General features: G+C 53.8%; 1 protein-coding gene across 3 annotated transcripts in view; it reads left to right on the top strand.

Annotated features, from left to right (window-relative positions):
• LOC142255967 (dual specificity tyrosine-phosphorylation-regulated kinase 1B-like) overlaps positions 1-16,496 on the top strand; it is a 100,075-nt gene that overhangs the window by 15,415 nt on the left and 68,164 nt on the right. Inside the window, exon 1 of one of the 3 annotated variants that reach the window (XM_075327431.1) lies at positions 8,620-9,710. The exons of 1 other annotated variant lie outside the window; for it this stretch is intronic. In XM_075327431.1, coding sequence (XP_075183546.1) covers positions 9,596-9,710 — 115 coding nt within the window. In that variant the 5' untranslated portion in view covers positions 8,620-9,595. Of the gene's footprint in view, positions 1-8,619; positions 9,715-16,496 lie in introns of those variants that run through there. One more of the 3 variants, XM_075327434.1, reaches the window with a different exon arrangement.

Genomic DNA, 16,496 nt, shown 5'->3' with positions numbered 1-16,496 from the left:
ACACCAGACACCCCCCCCCATGTGTCAGGACATCAGTGACCACACCAGACCCCCCCCCATGTGTCAGGACATCAGTGACCACACCAGACCCCCCCCATGTGTCAGGACATCAGTGACCACACCAGACCCCCCCCCATGTGTCGGGACATCAGTGACCACACCAGACACCCCCCCCATGTGTCAGGACATCAGTGACCACACCAGACCCCCCCCCCATGTGTCAGGACATCAGTGACCACACCAGACCCCCCCCATGTGTCAGGACATCAGTGACCACACCAGACCCCCCCCATGTGTCGGGACATCAGTGACCACACCAGACCCCCCCCATGTGTCGGGACATCAGTGACCACACCAGACCCCCCCCCCCCCCTCATGTGTCAGGACATCAGTGACCACACCAGACCCCCCCCATGTGTCAGGACATCAGTGACCACACCAGACCCCCCCCATGTGTCAGGACATCAGTGACCACACCAGACCACCCCCCATGTGTCGGGACATCAGTGACCACACCAGACACCCCCCCCATGTGTCAGGACATCAGTGACCACACCAGACCCCCCCCCCATGTGTCAGGACATCAGTGACCACACCAGACCCCCCCCATGTGTCAGGACATCAGTGACCACACCAGACCCCCCCCATGTGTCGGGACATCAGTGACCACACCAGACCCCCCCCATGTGTCGGGACATCAGTGACCACACCAGACCCCCCCCCCCCCCCTCATGTGTCAGGACATCAGTGACCACACCAGACCCCCCCCCATGTGTCAGGACATCAGTGACCATACCAGACCCCCCCCATGTGTCAGGACATCAGTGACCACACCAGACCCCCCCCATGTGTCGGGACATCAGTGACCACACCAGACACCCCCCCCCATGTGTCAGGACATCAGTGACCACACCAGACCCCCCCCCCCCATATGTGTCAGGACATCAGTGACCACACCAGACCCCCCCCCCCCCCCTCATGTGTCAGGACAATAGTGACCACACCAGACCCCCCCCCCCCCTCATGTGTCAGGACAATAGTGACCACACCAGACCCCCCCCTCATGTGTCAGGACATCAGTGACCACACCAGACCCCCCCCCCCCATGTGTCAGGGCATCAGTGACCACACCAGAACCCCCCCCTCATGCAGGGCATGCTGGAGGTGTTAGGACATGCCATCTGCCGGTGTCGGGGCCCGGCTATACAGCCTGATTGTACCGCCGGCATTGCATTGCTGGATCCCTCCCCATGCGCGGTGTTTAGCGCTGGGCCCCTTGCACTGGTTGCTGTGCGCTGCGCACACTGTATGGAGGCAGAGCAGGAAGTCCTCACACGTTCCCTGTTACTAGGGAATAATAGCCGGCAGTTCTGCTGTGCAGCGCAGGCGGCAGGGAAGGAGTTAAGGAGGGGAGCGCTGCGGAGGGCTGCTGCTGCTGCTGCTGGAAATAGATGTAGTTGCAGCGCATTTTGCAGCAAAGTTCCACTCCACGTGCTCAGCCCGGTTTTATGGCTGATGGGAGAGGACATTGGATCTGAGAGCACTTGTAGTTTTTTTGGGGGTTTTTTTTTGGGGGGTGCACCCCTGATTCGTCCGGATATCAGTTTCGGATCGGGATTGGTAACTGCAGCAGTGCGTTATTTATATCCGCATGTTCCTGGAAGGAAGAGCGGCTTTGAAAAAAAAAAAAAAAAGGGTGGGGGGGTTGGAGAGGGGGGGGGGGGGTATTTTTGGAGAGAGCCTGAACTGCTCCGGTTTCTCTCTTTGTTTGGGCATAATCATTCACTGCATCATATATAACCTAGCAACATGCATCACCGCAGAGCCGCTCCCGGGATTGGCTGCAAGTAGCATTTGTGGCAGCCAATAGGGAGCCTGTTACCATAGCAGAGGAAATGTTAGAGGTGAGTCTGCAGAGGCATGCACGGGAACATTTGTGCCCTTCTGCTCGGGGAATCTGTGATACTTACAAAAGGCTGATTGATAGCGCTGCGTGCGCACATGGAGCAGTTATCCCCGTGCAAAATAAAAAGGGGGGAGGAGTGGGGTACAACCTGCTGTACGAAATATGACTCCCCTCCCCCCCAAACCTTGATGAAATCTAATTATAGAAGGAACTGCCATTTTTTTTTTTTCTTTTTTTACACAGCCCCCTCTGTCACTGGGAATGCTACTGTGTCTTGTAGGATGGAAAAAAAAAAGAGAGGGGGGGGGAGTAGTGATGCTTTATTTTGTCAACCCCTGCCGTGCCGGGGAGAAGCTTAGTTCCATGCATCCTCCCCCCTTTTTGCTCCGGCGGTTAGTGGGAAGTGGACTGGTGACCTGCAGCTGTCAGGTACACTGCAAAGCACCCAGGGCTTCAGGCGGGCCCGTCAGGATCTGTGCATGCTGCTTGTTGGTCGAGGAGGGTCCTAAACCCCCCCCCTTTTAATTTCTTTTTAATTTCTTTGTATTGTTTTGGATTTTTGGGGTTGCATTCTCTGCAGTGAGGAGAGGGGGGGCGTGCTGCTGCAACTCGCTGAACTGGTGTGTTGTGCCGGGCTTGCATCATCTTTAAAGTGGATGTGTATACAGCAGAATTGGTTTTTTTTTTTGGGGGGGGAAGGGGTCCCATATTTAAAGGGGCAGAGAGTACAGTTAAATATAAGTCGCTTTCTGCATTGTGTCATTAGCCCTCTCCCCCTTCAGACTTCTCCTACGTGGCGGCATTTTGGATAACGATAAAATGGCACTGGTGTGATTGCAGCAGAGAATGGGGAATGGACTCTGTTATATGGGCCGGTGATGCTTTACATCTTGACACTTAGTAACTATTGTAAAAGAGTGAAACAAGTTGTTGGCGGTGTCGGAGATGGGTGCACTGTCAGTGAGTCGCGGGGGTCTGCCTCCTATTATTCGGGGCAGAGGCTGTTTACATAAGGCAGCTCTATGGACTGGAAATGACACTGATCCACACAGCATCTATTCCACTGGAGCTCCCTCTGTGTGTTCGGACTGTAGAAATCCAATCAGAGTTGCATATGGCAGGGTCTGTCTGGTTTTATTTTAGTTTTTTTTTTACATGGCAGATCAAATTTTGTGTTGTTGGCCTGAAAAAAAAAAAAAGTTGATAAAAGTTTTGACACTTTCACAACAAAAGTGTCAATAGTGACACCCAAATACTTTTAGACCAGGCCTCACTATGGCCAGAGTCCGGTCTATCACCGCTCTAGTATCTGGCCTGTGACCCTAATAAGTGGTAAATTGTGGCATGCTCGGGTGCTCTGTACTGGTAACTAGTGATGAGCGGGCACTACCATGCTCAGGTGCTCTGTACTGGTAACTAGTGATGAGCGGGCACTACCATGCTTGGGTGCTCAGTACTGATAACTAGTGATGAGCGGGCACTACCATGCTCGGGTGCTCAGTACTGGTAACTAGTGATGAGCGGGCACTACCATGCTTGGGTGCTCAGTACTGATAACTAGTGATGAGCGGGCACTACCATGCTCGGGTGCTCTGTACTGGTAACTAGTGATGAGCGGGCACTACCATGCTCGGGTGCTCTGTACTGGTAACTAGTGATGAGCGGGCACTACCATGCTCGGGTGCTCAGTACTGGTAACTAGTGATGAGCGGGCACTACCATGCTCAGGTGCTCAGTACTGGTAACTAGTGATGAGCGGGCACTACCATGCTCGGGTGCTCAGTACTGGTAACTAGTGATGAGTGGGCACTACCATGCTCAGGTGCTCAGTACTGGTAACTAGTGATGAGCGGGCACTACCATGCTCGAGTGCTCAGTACTGGTAACTAGTGATGAGCGGGCACTACCATGCTCGGGTGCTCGGTACTGGTAACTAGTGATGAGCGGGCACTACCATGCTCGAGTGCTCAGTACTGGTAACTAGTGATGAGCGGGCACTACCATGCTCGGGTGCTCAGTACTTAAAGGGGTTGCTAAAAGAATTGCACTTCCAGACACCAAACAATTACAGCTGGTAAGTGAATGGGCTCTCACATACAAATCTGCGTCACTGTCAGGTCCCCCTGCGTTCTACAGCGGTTGGCTCCCCCTGGTGGCTGGAAGCAGTATCACCCTCGTGGAGTGATACTGATACCCAATCTGTTTGAGAGCTTAAGTGCAATGCAATTGGAGCGGCGAGGGACCTGAGAGCTATGCAGATCTCTGTGTGAGAGCCCATCCACCATTAGCTCTTGCCAACTGTAATTATTTGGGATCTGGTGAGTGCCATTTTTTGTTTTGTTTAGGTGGGGTGGTGGTGTCTTTCTTTGAAGAGTTTGGCAGATCCTCTAATTTCCCATCCCATCACGGGATAGTTTGACCTGAGAGTTGGACCAGGTGGGTCTTCTGTGCGTCCTGAGCTTACCTCCCTAGAAAGTGTGGACTTTACGGAACACGGTGACAATAGGCCAGATGCCTACAGGTGTCTGGTCAGTCGCCTACATGTTACAGAATCCCATACTCCTGAACGCTTATTCCCCGGACAGCTATCCTGTCCGACACATGCATGCTCTGCTGTGCTGAGCGTGCATTCATTCTCAATGGAAGGAGAGGCACTGTCGAGGAAGGGGGGGGGGTTGTTACTCCCAATCAGAAGCATTAGGCATTGAAATCTAAAACTCCTGACTCTTCTTTCCCGCCGACCTCTATCAGGAATTTTGTTTATACATTTTTTGCCTAGTTCTGCACGATTTGTTGGTTTTGGCCCACTTTGCTCTTTTAGGCTATGCTCACACCAGTGTCATGGCTTCATGACAAACTACAAATCCTGGAGGATCCCATTGACTTCTAGTTGGTTTGTCACATTTCAGTGTTGTGCTTACATGTGGATGCGGGTGCACTCTGGGCCGCGGGCTCATACTGCGCCCAGGAGATGTGGTATGATCATACCATGTCCCTGTACGGTCAGACACGACCATTACACAGTACACAGCAGGGACATGTGTATAAGATTATCTCCGCACAGAAACGGCTATTGATTTAAATGAACTTTGTGGGAAAACCCTATGCATGTACAGTAAATAATGTGTCCTGGCAGTGTATAAATACTGGCAGTGAAGGGGTGCAGTGTGCCCCAGTGCTTTCATTTTTCTGGTATAGTAGTGATGGTGTGCAGTGTGTGCCCACTGTCCTTGCAGTTTTGAAGTTGGGCGTCGTCCTCTGGCATGATAGTGAGAGATTCAGTTTATGGGGTGCAGGGTGCCCCCTGTCCTGACACTGTATATGGTGGTTGCAGGGTGCCCCCTGTCCTGACACTATGTATGATAGGGGTTGCAGGGTGCTATATGGGGGGGTTGTTGATGCCCCCTGTCCTGGCAGTTTGAAGTGCTCCCTGGTCCTGGCAGTGTGTATGGGGGGTGAAGCTGGTCCCTGTCCTGGCAGTGTGTATGGGAGGCTGTAGGTGCCCCCCTGTCCTGGCAGTGTGTATGGGAGGCTGTAGGTGCCCCCCTGTCCTGGCAGTGTGTATGGGGGGTGAAGCTGGTCCCTGTCCTGGCAGTGTGTATGGGAGGCTGTAGGTGCCCCCCTGTCCTGGCAGTGTGTATGGGAGGCTGTAGGTGCCCCCCTGTCCTGGCAGTGTGTATGGGAGGCTGTAGGTGCCCCCCTGTCCTGGCAGTGTATATGGGAGGCTGTAGGTGCCCCCCTGTCCTGGCAGTGTATATGGGAGGCTGTAGGTGCCCCCCTGTCCTGGCAGTGTGTATGGGAGGCTGTAGGTGCCCCCCTGTCCTGGCAGTGTGTATGGGAGGCTGTAGGTGCCCCCCTGTCCTGGCAGTGTGTATGGGAGGCTGTAGGTGCCCCCCTGTCCTGGCAGTGTGTATGGGAGGCTGTAGGTGCCCCCCTGTCCTGGCAGTGTATATGGGAGGCTGTAGGTGCCCCCCTGTCCTGGCAGTGTGTATGGGAGGCTGTAGGTGCCCCCCTGTCCTGGCAGTGTGTATGGGAGGCTGTAGGTGCCCCCCTGTCCTGGCAGTGTATATGGGAGGCTGTAGGTGCCCCCCTGTCCTGGCAGTGTATATGGGAGGCTGTAGGTGCCCCCCTGTCCTGGCAGTGTATATGGGAGGCTGTAGGTGCCCCCCTGTCCTGGCAGTGTATATGGGAGGCTGTAGGTGCCCCCCTGTCCTGGCAGTGTATATGGGAGGCTGTAGGTGCCCCCCTGTCCTGGCAGTGTATATGGGAGGCTGTAGGTGCCCCCCTGTCCTGGCAGTGTATATGGGAGGCTGTAGGTGCCCCCCTGTCCTGGCAGTGTATATGGGAGGCTGTAGGTGCCCCCCTGTCCTGGCAGTGTATATGGGAGGCTGTAGGTGCCCCCCTGTCCTGGCAGTGTATATGGGAGGCTGTAGGTGCCCCCCTGTCCTGGCAGTGTATATGGGAGGCTGTAGGTGCCCCCCTGTCCTGGCAGTGTATATGGGAGGCTGTAGGTGCCCCCCTGTCCTGGCAGTGTATATGGGAGGCTGTAGGTGCCCCCCTGTCCTGGCAGTGTATATGGGAGGCTGTAGGTGCCCCCCTGTCCTGGCAGTGTATATGGGAGGCTGTAGGTGCCCCCCTGTCCTGGCAGTGTATATGGGAGGCTGTAGGTGCCCCCCTGTCCTGGCAGTGTATATGGGAGGCTGTAGGTGCCCCCCTGTCCTGGCAGTGTATATGGGAGGCTGTAGGTGCCCCCCTGTCCTGGCAGTGTATATGGGAGGCTGTAGGTGCCCCCCTGTCCTGGCAGTGTATATGGGAGGCTGTAGGTGCCCCCCTGTCCTGGCAGTGTATATGGGAGGCTGTAGGTGCCCCCCTGTCCTGGCAGTGTATATGGGAGGCTGTAGGTGCCCCCCTGTCCTGGCAGTGTATATGGGAGGCTGTAGGTGCCCCCCTGTCCTGGCAGTGTGTATGGAGCAGTGTAGGTGTCCCCTGTTCTGACAGTGTGTATGGGGGGGTGTAAATGCCCCCTGTCCTGGCAGTGTGTAGGTGCCCCCTGTCCTGGCAGTGTATATCATATGGGGGGGGGGGGTGGTGTTGTAGGTGCCCCCTGTCCTGGCAGTGTATATGGGGAGGGGGGGTGGTTGTAGGTGTCCCTTGTTCTGGCAGTGTATGGAGGGTGTATGCCCCCTGTCCGGCCCTGGCATTGTGCATGGAGAGTGTAGGTGCTCCCTGTCCTTGCAGTTTGTAAGGGGGGTGTAGGTGCCCCCCCTGTCCTGGCAGTGTGTATGGAGGGGTGTAGGTGCCCCCTGTCCTGGCAATATGAGGTGGTACAGTTTGCCACCTGTCCTGGCAGTGTGGGGTGGTACAGTTTGCCCCCCACCACCACGTCCTGACAGTGTGTATGGTGGTTGCAGGGTGCCCCCTGTCCTGTCAGTGTGTCTGCGCCCCCCTGTCCTGTCAGTGTGTCTGCGCCCCCCTGTCCTGTCAGTGTGTCTGCGGGTCGCAGGGTGCCCCCCGGCCTGTCAGTAGTGTGTGTGTGCCCCCCCGGCCTGTCAGTAGTGTGTGTGTGCCCCCCCGGCCTGTCAGTAGTGTGTGTGTGCCCCCCCGGCCTGTCAGTAGTGTGTGTGTGCCCCCCCGGCCTGTCAGTAGTGTGTGTGTGCCCCCCCGGCCTGTCAGTAGTGTGTGTGTGCCCCCCCGGCCTGTCAGTAGTGTGTGTGTGCCCCCCCGGCCTGTCAGTAGTGTGTGTGTGCCCCCCCGGCCTGTCAGTAGTGTGTGTGTGCCCCCCCGGCCTGTCAGTAGTGTGTGTGTGCCCCCCCGGCCTGTCAGTAGTGTGTGTGTGCCCCCCCGGCCTGTCAGTAGTGTGTGTGTGCCCCCCCCCGGCCTGTCAGTAGTGTGTGTGTGCCCCCCCCCCGGCCTGTCAGTAGTGTGTGTGTGCCCCCCCCCGGCCTGTCAGTAGTGTGTGTCCCCCCGGCCTGTCAGTAGTGTGTGTGTGTGTGTGCCCGGCCTGTCAGTGTGTATGGGGGTTGCAGGGTGCCCCCCTGTCCTGTCAGTGTGTGGGTGTCCCCCTGTCAGTGTGGGGGTTGCAGGGTGCCCCCTGTCCTGTCAGTGTGGGTGCCCCCTGTCCTGTCACTGTGGGTGCTCCCTGTCCTGACAGTGTGTATGGGGGTTGCAGGGTGCCCCCCGACCTGTCAGTGTGTATGGTGGTTGCAGGGTGCCCCCCGTCCTGTCGGTGTGTATGGTGGTTGCAGGGCGCCCCCCTGTCCTGTCAGTGTGGGGGTTGCAGGGCGCCCCCCTGTCCTGTCAGTGTGGGGGTTGCAGGGCGCCCCCCTGTCCTGTCAGTGTGGGGGTTGCAGGGTGCCCCCCGTCCTGCCAGTGCGGGTGCTTGTACATTACACCGTCAGATTCGCCTCTCTCCTATAAACTCCCCCATGGTTGCGCCTGTTTCACTTGCTGCTTTATCAGCTGCTTCACGGAGTCCCTGTGAAAGCAGCCAATCGGCTCTCGTCAGCCAGACTCCTCCGCCAATGGCAGGCGACCCTCTCCTGTTCCCGCTGTGCGCGCCAGCCAATCGGCGCCTTGTTGCTAAGGCGTTGGTGCAGCTTGGGGCAGTGCTGGCGATCCCCCCCGCGCACGCTCCCGCCCTGCCGCCCGCCCGCAGTTGGACACGTCCGCCGAGCGCCTCAGAGACGGGCGGGTGACTCAGCAGAATCAAACATGTCTCTGTCAGTTTAGAGCACAGCCCTCCTCCTCCTCCTCCTCGCCGCCCACACAGCCGGCGCGCAGAGCGGCGCTCAGCCAGGGGAAGCTGCGGAAGCTCCTGCACCCACAATGTCGTGTTGTCGGCGGTGGCAGCCGCCTGCTCTCACAGCCGCGGAGCGGGGCCGCTGCTCCTGCGCCTCACAGCCGGCGGGCCGCGCTGACAGATAGACGGAGCGCGGGGAGGAGGGCCGGCCAGGCGGGCGGGTTTTTTTTTTTTTTTGTTTCCCGCCCGTTTTGAAACGGAAGCGGCGGGGCCGCGCACGGCGGGAGCGCGCCCTCCTGACACAGATCTGCTTACGTTACTATAAATGGTGTGCGGCGGTGGCCGGGGCGCTCACACTCAGCCCGCTGCAGGGAGGCGGCGGCAGCAGCAGCAGCAGCGGACAGGGCCGGGCCTGAGGAAGTCACCTATTATTGTCTGACGCGCCTCCCCCACCCCTCCCCCCTCGCTGGTGGCTGCAGTGGTACATCCCAGGGTGTGGAGCCCCAGACCTGGGCGAGCGCAAGAGTTTCCAGAGGAGCCATCCCGGGACGGACGGACGGCAGCCGCTCAGCCTCCGGTGTGTGCGCGGCCCAGTCTCCCGGACGTGACCTTCCATGAGCCGCCGTCACCCCGCCCCGGCCTGGCGGCCCCCGGGAGCGGCCCGCAGCATGCTGCTGCCCCAGAGATAAGGCCGGAGCCTGGACCTCCTCCATGACTGGATTACAGCGAGCAGCCGCCATGGCCGGAGACCCCCTCTGAGCCCCTGGAGTTATTTTATATTCACCCCTGGATGATATGGATTTCTGACAATTCCCGGATCTTTAACCCCCTCCCCCCTTTTATTTTTATATTTTTTTTTTGTCCCCCTCCCCCTTTTAATTTTGTTTGCTGACAACTTGTGTTCCCTGCTCTGACTACTGGTGCCGCAGGGACTACTGGGAAGCACCTCGATGGTGATCACGTCCAGCTGTGACGAGGCGCCCCCTCAGAGAATGCTCACGGCGTTACCCACGGAATGGGGCAGTAAGGATCCCGCGTGCCACGGCGGCAACAAGCCTTCCAGAAGTTGGTATACCTGCCCCGCCACTACTATTGGTGTTGTGGTGCCTACCGCATGCAAAAAACCCAAATGTTTATTCCTTAGATATGCATCTTGTCCTTTTGACTTTTGGGGGGGACACAGTAGCCCGATCTCTTGTCTGTTTGGCCTTTAGGTGTAACAGTAGCCCAATGACCTGTCTTTTTGGCCTTTGAGGGACACTGTAGCCTGATGACCTGTCTTTTTGTCTTTTGTGGGACACTGTAGCCTGATGACATATTTTGGGTGACACAGTAGCCCAATAACGTGTCTTTTTGGCCTTTGTGGGACACAGTAGCCTGATGACGTATTTTGGATGACACAGTAGCCCAATGACATCTTTTGGGTGACACAGTAGCCCAATGATATGTCTTTTTTGCATTTGGGGGACACAGTAGCCCAATGACGTGTCTCTTTGGCTTTTGTGGGACACAGTAGCCCGTTGTCGTGTCTGTTTGGCTTTGGGCTGACACAGTAGCCCGATGACATTTTTTTGTTATGTGGGTGACACGGTAACCCCTTGACATGTCTTTTTGGCCTTTGGGAGACACCGTAGCCCAATGACGTGTCTTTTTAGCTTTTGTGGGACACAGTAGCCCGTTCTCATGTCTGTTTAGCTTGGGTACACAGTAGCCGGATGACATTTCTTTTTGTTATGTGGGAGAAACAGTAACCCAATGACGTGTCTTTTTGGGGGACACCGTAGACCGATGACGTGTCTTTTTGGATCTTGTGGGACACAGTAGCCCGTTGTCGTGTCTGTTTGGCTTTGGGGTGACACAGTAGCCCGATGACATTTCTTTTTATGTGGGTGACACGGTAACCCATTGACATGTTTTTTTTTTGCATTTGGGGGACACAGTAGCCCAATGACATGTATTGTTGGCCTTTGAGGGACACTGTAACCCATTGACATATCTTTTTGGCCTTTGGGGGACACCGTAGCCCAATGACGTGTCTTTTTGGCTTTTGTGGGACATGGTAGCCTGATGACGTCTTTTGGATGACTCAGTAGCCCAATGATATGTCTTTTTGGCATTTGGGGGACACCGTAGATCGATGATATGTCTTTTTAGCTTTTGTGGGACACAGTAGTCCAATGACGTGACTTTTTGGCCTTTGTGGGACACAGTAGCCCGTTGTCATGTCTGTTTAGCTTTGGGGGACACAGCCGGATGACATTTCTTTTTGTTATGTGGGAGACAGTAACTCAATGACGTGTCTTTTTGGCCTTTGGGGGGGACACAGTTGCCCATTGACACTTGGCGGAAAAGGCTGCTATATGAGCAGGCATAAGATGGATTACAACTGTCACTGGAAGAAAAAAAGTGTTTTGTAAGATCGCACAACTGCGGTGCCATAGGGAAAAGTTGTAACATTTGCTTAGTTTTTGGGGTAGGAGGTTCATGTGGCAATAGACGAGTTGGTGGTTGAGAGAATGAGCCAGTGGATTTTTGGAGGGGGGGTGATTATCGGTGCCCCTGGTCTCTAGATGGATATAAGCCATATTTGCAAACATTGACTCAGGTCTGGAAGAGGCCTGAATGGTACAACCGGGCTGGTGCAAATCCGAAACCATGACCTCAATCTGCTCCAATGCCGTATAAATCCAACTTGTACATCATGTGGGCTGCACCGTACAAATAACGGACCAGCATAGCCTTCTGGATATAATTATTCACAGGGAATTACATTTAGTGACCGGGCGTCCAGATTATGCACATATGTAACTTATCTGGCTCTAGAGGACAGTGACAAATGTCGGTGGTGAGGTTGCAGCGCAGCAGCAAAGCAAGACACTGTTATACAAGGTCAGGTGACCGGAATCTGTTGGTGTGCTCAGGAATGAGGACATAAGGTGTATTCCTCAGCTTTACCTCCCTGGTGCTGCATGTACTGTGGTCATCGGGTTTTGTGAGACTTGTATGTTCATTTTTACAGTGTTTTTTCCTAGTGCAGAGATTCGGGATGTGGCCTAAGCAGTCAGAGCTCTGATCTTCAACAGACTGGACTAAAGTAGGCTGAGCTAGTCAGTCTTATAACCAGCACTTGTATCGACGTTGACCTAGGGCTTTACATACCAATTCCAATGTCGTGAAATCACTAATGTGAATGTCAAATGACCTATATACTCCCTGGGTCAATGCCGTGAGAAGAGCCACAATGGCCTGGACCCACCTAATCTGGCCTGATTGAGGCCTCTGGTTCGGTGACCACATCAGCAATCCTTGGCCACCGGACGGGAGCGTCCTCCTACCCACCATAATCCGTAACGTGACACCAGGCCAGCTAATCATCAGAGGAGCCGGGGATCGCAGGAATCCTGTCCGGCAAGAAAATCAGTTTTTTGGGTCCCTAATTATGTCTGCCTCTTGCAGTGAGTGGCGGGGATGGACCCTCGTTGTGTTTTGGGGGTTTACACGCCCTTGTTGCTCTTGCCTCATCCTTTTTAACGAATTTGGCCATAATGGTACATAGCGGATTCACCTTTTGTTCACGGTAAAATGCGCCTTTTATTCTTAAAGGAATCAATAATGTACAAATTGAATGGAAACTGCATGAAATATTGTCACACCCACCAAGCCTCTCATTAAGGCCGGGTTCACACATCTGACTTTCCGCAGTTTATACAGTACAATGGCAGCGCGACAAGCGCCGGTCACATGCTGTCATTTGACTGCAGCATGTGACCCGGACGTTGCGGCGCTGCCACTGTACTGTATACACTGCGCCGAATCTGGCAAACCAGCGAAAAGCCGAGTGTGTGAAACCTTACATGTACAGGTTTATCATGGCCGACGTCAGACTGGCCGTGTTTGCACCTCTGCACCCCGGCCGGGGTCTGATCTTTGATCTGTCTGAACCAGAAGCAGAGATTTTTAGAAACGGGTGGGGGGGGGAGGTTTTATCTTGAAAAGTTGAGGCGTCAGCGAGAAGAGCCGTCTGGGAGTGACGGGGGCAGCCTGAGGGTGGTCGGTGTGTCGTAACCTGGCTGGAGGTTGCTCAACTGAGTCCCAAGTCTGAAGTGTGATGATGTCCCATGAGTGGGTCTGAAGTGCAGTATGCGGATAGTCGCGCACATAGCCCATCCCTTATCCAGTGTTATGGGGTCCAAGACAATACCTTTGTCTGGATTTCATGGTTTTGTGATATCTAGAGTTTGGTTTGGGTTAGTTAATGCCTAAATGTTGCAGGCGTGGAAGACCCGGCAGAGTCGGGACAGCTGTAAAAACATCTTCGTCCGGGTTGGCGTCCCGCAGTGTTTGGCGCGGGGCTGTCTGTTTTAGGTGTCACCGTGACTCTGCATTTAGTGGTCGTCTGGCAATAACAAGTCCTAGGAACCCTGACGCCAGTAGGCACAAGTCCTAGGAACCCTGACGCCAGTAGGCACAAGTCCTAGGAACCCTGACGCCAGTAGGCACAAGTCCTAGGAACCCTGACGCCAGTAGGCACAAGTCCTAGGAACCCTGGCGCCAGTAGGCACAAGTCCTAGGAACCCTGGCGCCAGTAGGCACAAGTCCTAGGAACCCTGGCGCCAGTAGGCACAAGTCCTAGGAACCCTGGCGCCAGTAGGCACAAGTCCTAGGAACCCTGGCGCCAGTAGGCACAAGTCCTAGGAACCCTGGCACCAGTAGGCACATTGGCACTTTTTATACAAAGGTTGGTGAGTTTTAGCTCCCAATGGCCCTATTACTTAATATTTTGAATATCGCCCCGTTTGAAAATCGTTTATGAAAGTTTGTATCGCCCTAGAATGGATAACAAATCCTCTTAAACTTAGTTAGGCAAGTTATATTCCGATTTTTGACGTCCCATTCATGAGCCGTCTCAAGTCTGTGCCTCCGGTCAGACTGATCATTTACTAAGACCTACATGTCCTTCTCAACAGCATGGAGGTCCAAGATTTTGGGTCTTGTCCAACATAACTAAAGTCATATGTAGGAAGACCCCCCCTTTGACCTATTGCTTTTAGTTTACCAAGTAGTGAGTATGACCCAGCGCCACCCATCAAATATGAAGGGCCTATCCTTACAATGGGGCCATCGGCGTTTGTCCCTATGAACCATTATGCCTCATGATGATGCGAATGATTCAAAAACCTTAGACAGGCTCACTCGCGCCCCCTACTGATAACTTTTATATGCGATAAGGATAGGGAAGGAACAGAGGCGTATTTTTAGCCTCTCAAACCAGTTGTCGCATGCTCAGCTGTCGAGTCCCCAAAGCGAACAGTCACATGATAAATGATTGTCACAGAAGAGTTTCTGAATTTTGCCCCCCCCTCCCCCACTTTTAAGCAAATTTTGTTATAAATGAATCATGAATATTATGTATTCTTCAAGATGGCGCCCATCGCTCTACTAGACCTCATCATACACCACTTCATTTTCAATGCTGGGATCAGCCGATCACTTTGTCACTGCCGGGCACCCAAGTACTGACTGTTACATCCCCGCAAGGACTTTGGCTTTCTGTTCACATGGATCAGACGGTTATTTCCCTTCTGCTCGTGTTTTTATAAAGATTATCCACCCATATCCTGTCCACCGCCATTAACTTGAGAACGGCGGCAGCTATAGCATAGAAGTGGTGTCTAGGTATATTAAAGTAGCCATGCGCTACGCAATGAAACCATCTATAGCGCAACCTGGTGGAAAACAACCGAGTTAGCATTTGTATCTCGAAAACGGAACGAGATTGAGAGAAAAAGTGAATTACAAAGTTGTCAGGCATAAAGTCAATACGAATCCACAACTTGCATACAGAAATGCTATGATTAGAAGGTGTAAACATCACAAGGCTGCGGACGTGAAGCGATACCTCATGGAGACCTTTCTACAAGTCATTGGGTATGGTGGCTTGTGGAGTGGCCTCCTCGCTCACCTGACCTGACCCCATTGGACTTCTTTCTGTGAGGTCACATCAAACAGCAGGTGTATGCGACCCCTCCACCAACATTGCAGGACCTACGACGACGTATCACAGATGCTTGTGCAAACGTGTCACCTACCATATTGTACAACGTGCAGCAAGATACAGTATGCTGTGCAGAGGCCAGATGTGCATTACAGCTGACGGGGGACACTAATGAGCGCCATATGCGTGACCAGCATTCAATGTTTTGGGGGGTCATGGGTTTCATATCATAGCATTTCTGTATGCAAGGTGTCGATTCGTATTGAATTGATGATGCCCTACAATTTTTTAATTCCCCCTTTTTTTTTCTTCTCTATCTCGTTCCATTTTCGAAATAAAAATGCGAACTCTGTTGTTTTCCGCCAGGTGGCGCTATAGGTGGTTCCATTGCGTAGCGCATGGCTACTTTACTACACCTAGACACCACTTCTATGCCTATAGCTGCCGCCATTCTCAAGTTAATGGCGGTGGACAGGATATGGGTGGACACACTGTATACCTGAAAGGTTGCAAGCGGTTTGTAAGACCATGCACTTCATTGTCGTGAAGTTTGGGCCTCTCTTGGCAGAAGTTATTGGTTTTTGGGACACAAATTGCTCCAAATATATGGTCTGACGTGTGGGCATCAATATGTATAAAAAGTTTTTGAGCCCTTGTGGCTTTAAAGGTTAAGGCCGGCTTAACACTTGTGAGTATCGAGCCGCATCACCCGGCATGGCCTGCCGCTCTCCGGACAGGAGCGGGTCCGCTGCATAGAAATACATGAAGCTGCACGCTCCTGTCTGGAGAGCGGCCGGATGGCCTGGGCAATGTGACTATTCTCGTGAAAGTCACTTGGAAGTGTGACGCCGGCCTAATAGCTACCTAGTGGCTAGAACTGCAGAAATGGAGGTGATGAACTTGTTGCTTTTAGTCGTTTACAATCGGCAGTGGTGCTTTCAGTCGTTTACAATCGGCAGTGGTGCTTTCAGTCGTTTACAATTGGCAGTGGTGCTTTCAGTCGTTTACAATCGGCAGTGGTGCTTTCAGTCGTTTACAATCGGCAGTGGTGCTTTCAGTCGTTGACAATCGGCAGTGGTGCTTTCAGTCGTTGACAATCGGCAGTGGTGCTTTCAGTCGTTGACAATCGGCAGTGGTGCTTTCAGTCGTTGACAATCGGCAGTGGTGCTTTCAGTCGTTGACAATCGGCAGTGGTGCTTTCAGTCGTTGACAATCGGCAGTGGTGCTTTCAGTCGTTGACAATCGGCAGTGGTGCTTTCAGTCGTTGACAATCGGCAGTGGTGCTTTCAGTCGTTGACAATCGGCAGTGGTGCTTTCAGTCGTTGACAATCGGCAGTGGTGCTTTCAGTCGTTGACAATCGGCAGTGGTGCTTTCAGTCGTTGACAATCGGCAGTGGTGCTTTCAGTCGTTGACAATCGGCAGTGGTGCTTTCAGTCGTTGACAATCGGCAGTGGTGCTTTCAGTCGTTGACAATCGGCAGTGGTGCTTTCAGTCGTTGACAATCGGCAGTGGTGCTTTCAGTCGTTGACAATCGGCAGTGGTGCTTTCAGTCGTTGACAATCGGCAGTGGTGCTTTCAGTCGTTGACAATCGGCAGTGGTGCTTTCAGTCGTTGACAATCGGCAGTGGTGCTTTCAGTCGTTGACAATCGGCAGTGGTGCTTTCAGTCGTTGACAATCGGCAGTGGTGCTTTCAGTCGTTTACAATCGGCAGTGGTGCTTTCAGTCGTTTACAATCGGCAGTGGTGCTTTCAGTCGTTTACAATCGGCAGTGGTGCTTTCAGTCGTTGACAATCGGCAGTGGTGCTTTCAGTCGTTGACAATCGGCAGTGGGGCTTTCAGTCGTTGACAATCGGC

This window comes from Anomaloglossus baeobatrachus, chromosome 11 (genome assembly GCF_048569485.1).
Source record: "Anomaloglossus baeobatrachus isolate aAnoBae1 chromosome 11, aAnoBae1.hap1, whole genome shotgun sequence".
Classification (NCBI taxonomy): Eukaryota; Metazoa; Chordata; class Amphibia; order Anura; family Aromobatidae; genus Anomaloglossus; species Anomaloglossus baeobatrachus.
Note: the sequence above shows the minus strand (reverse complement) of the source record. Positions and strands in the feature narration are given on the sequence as shown.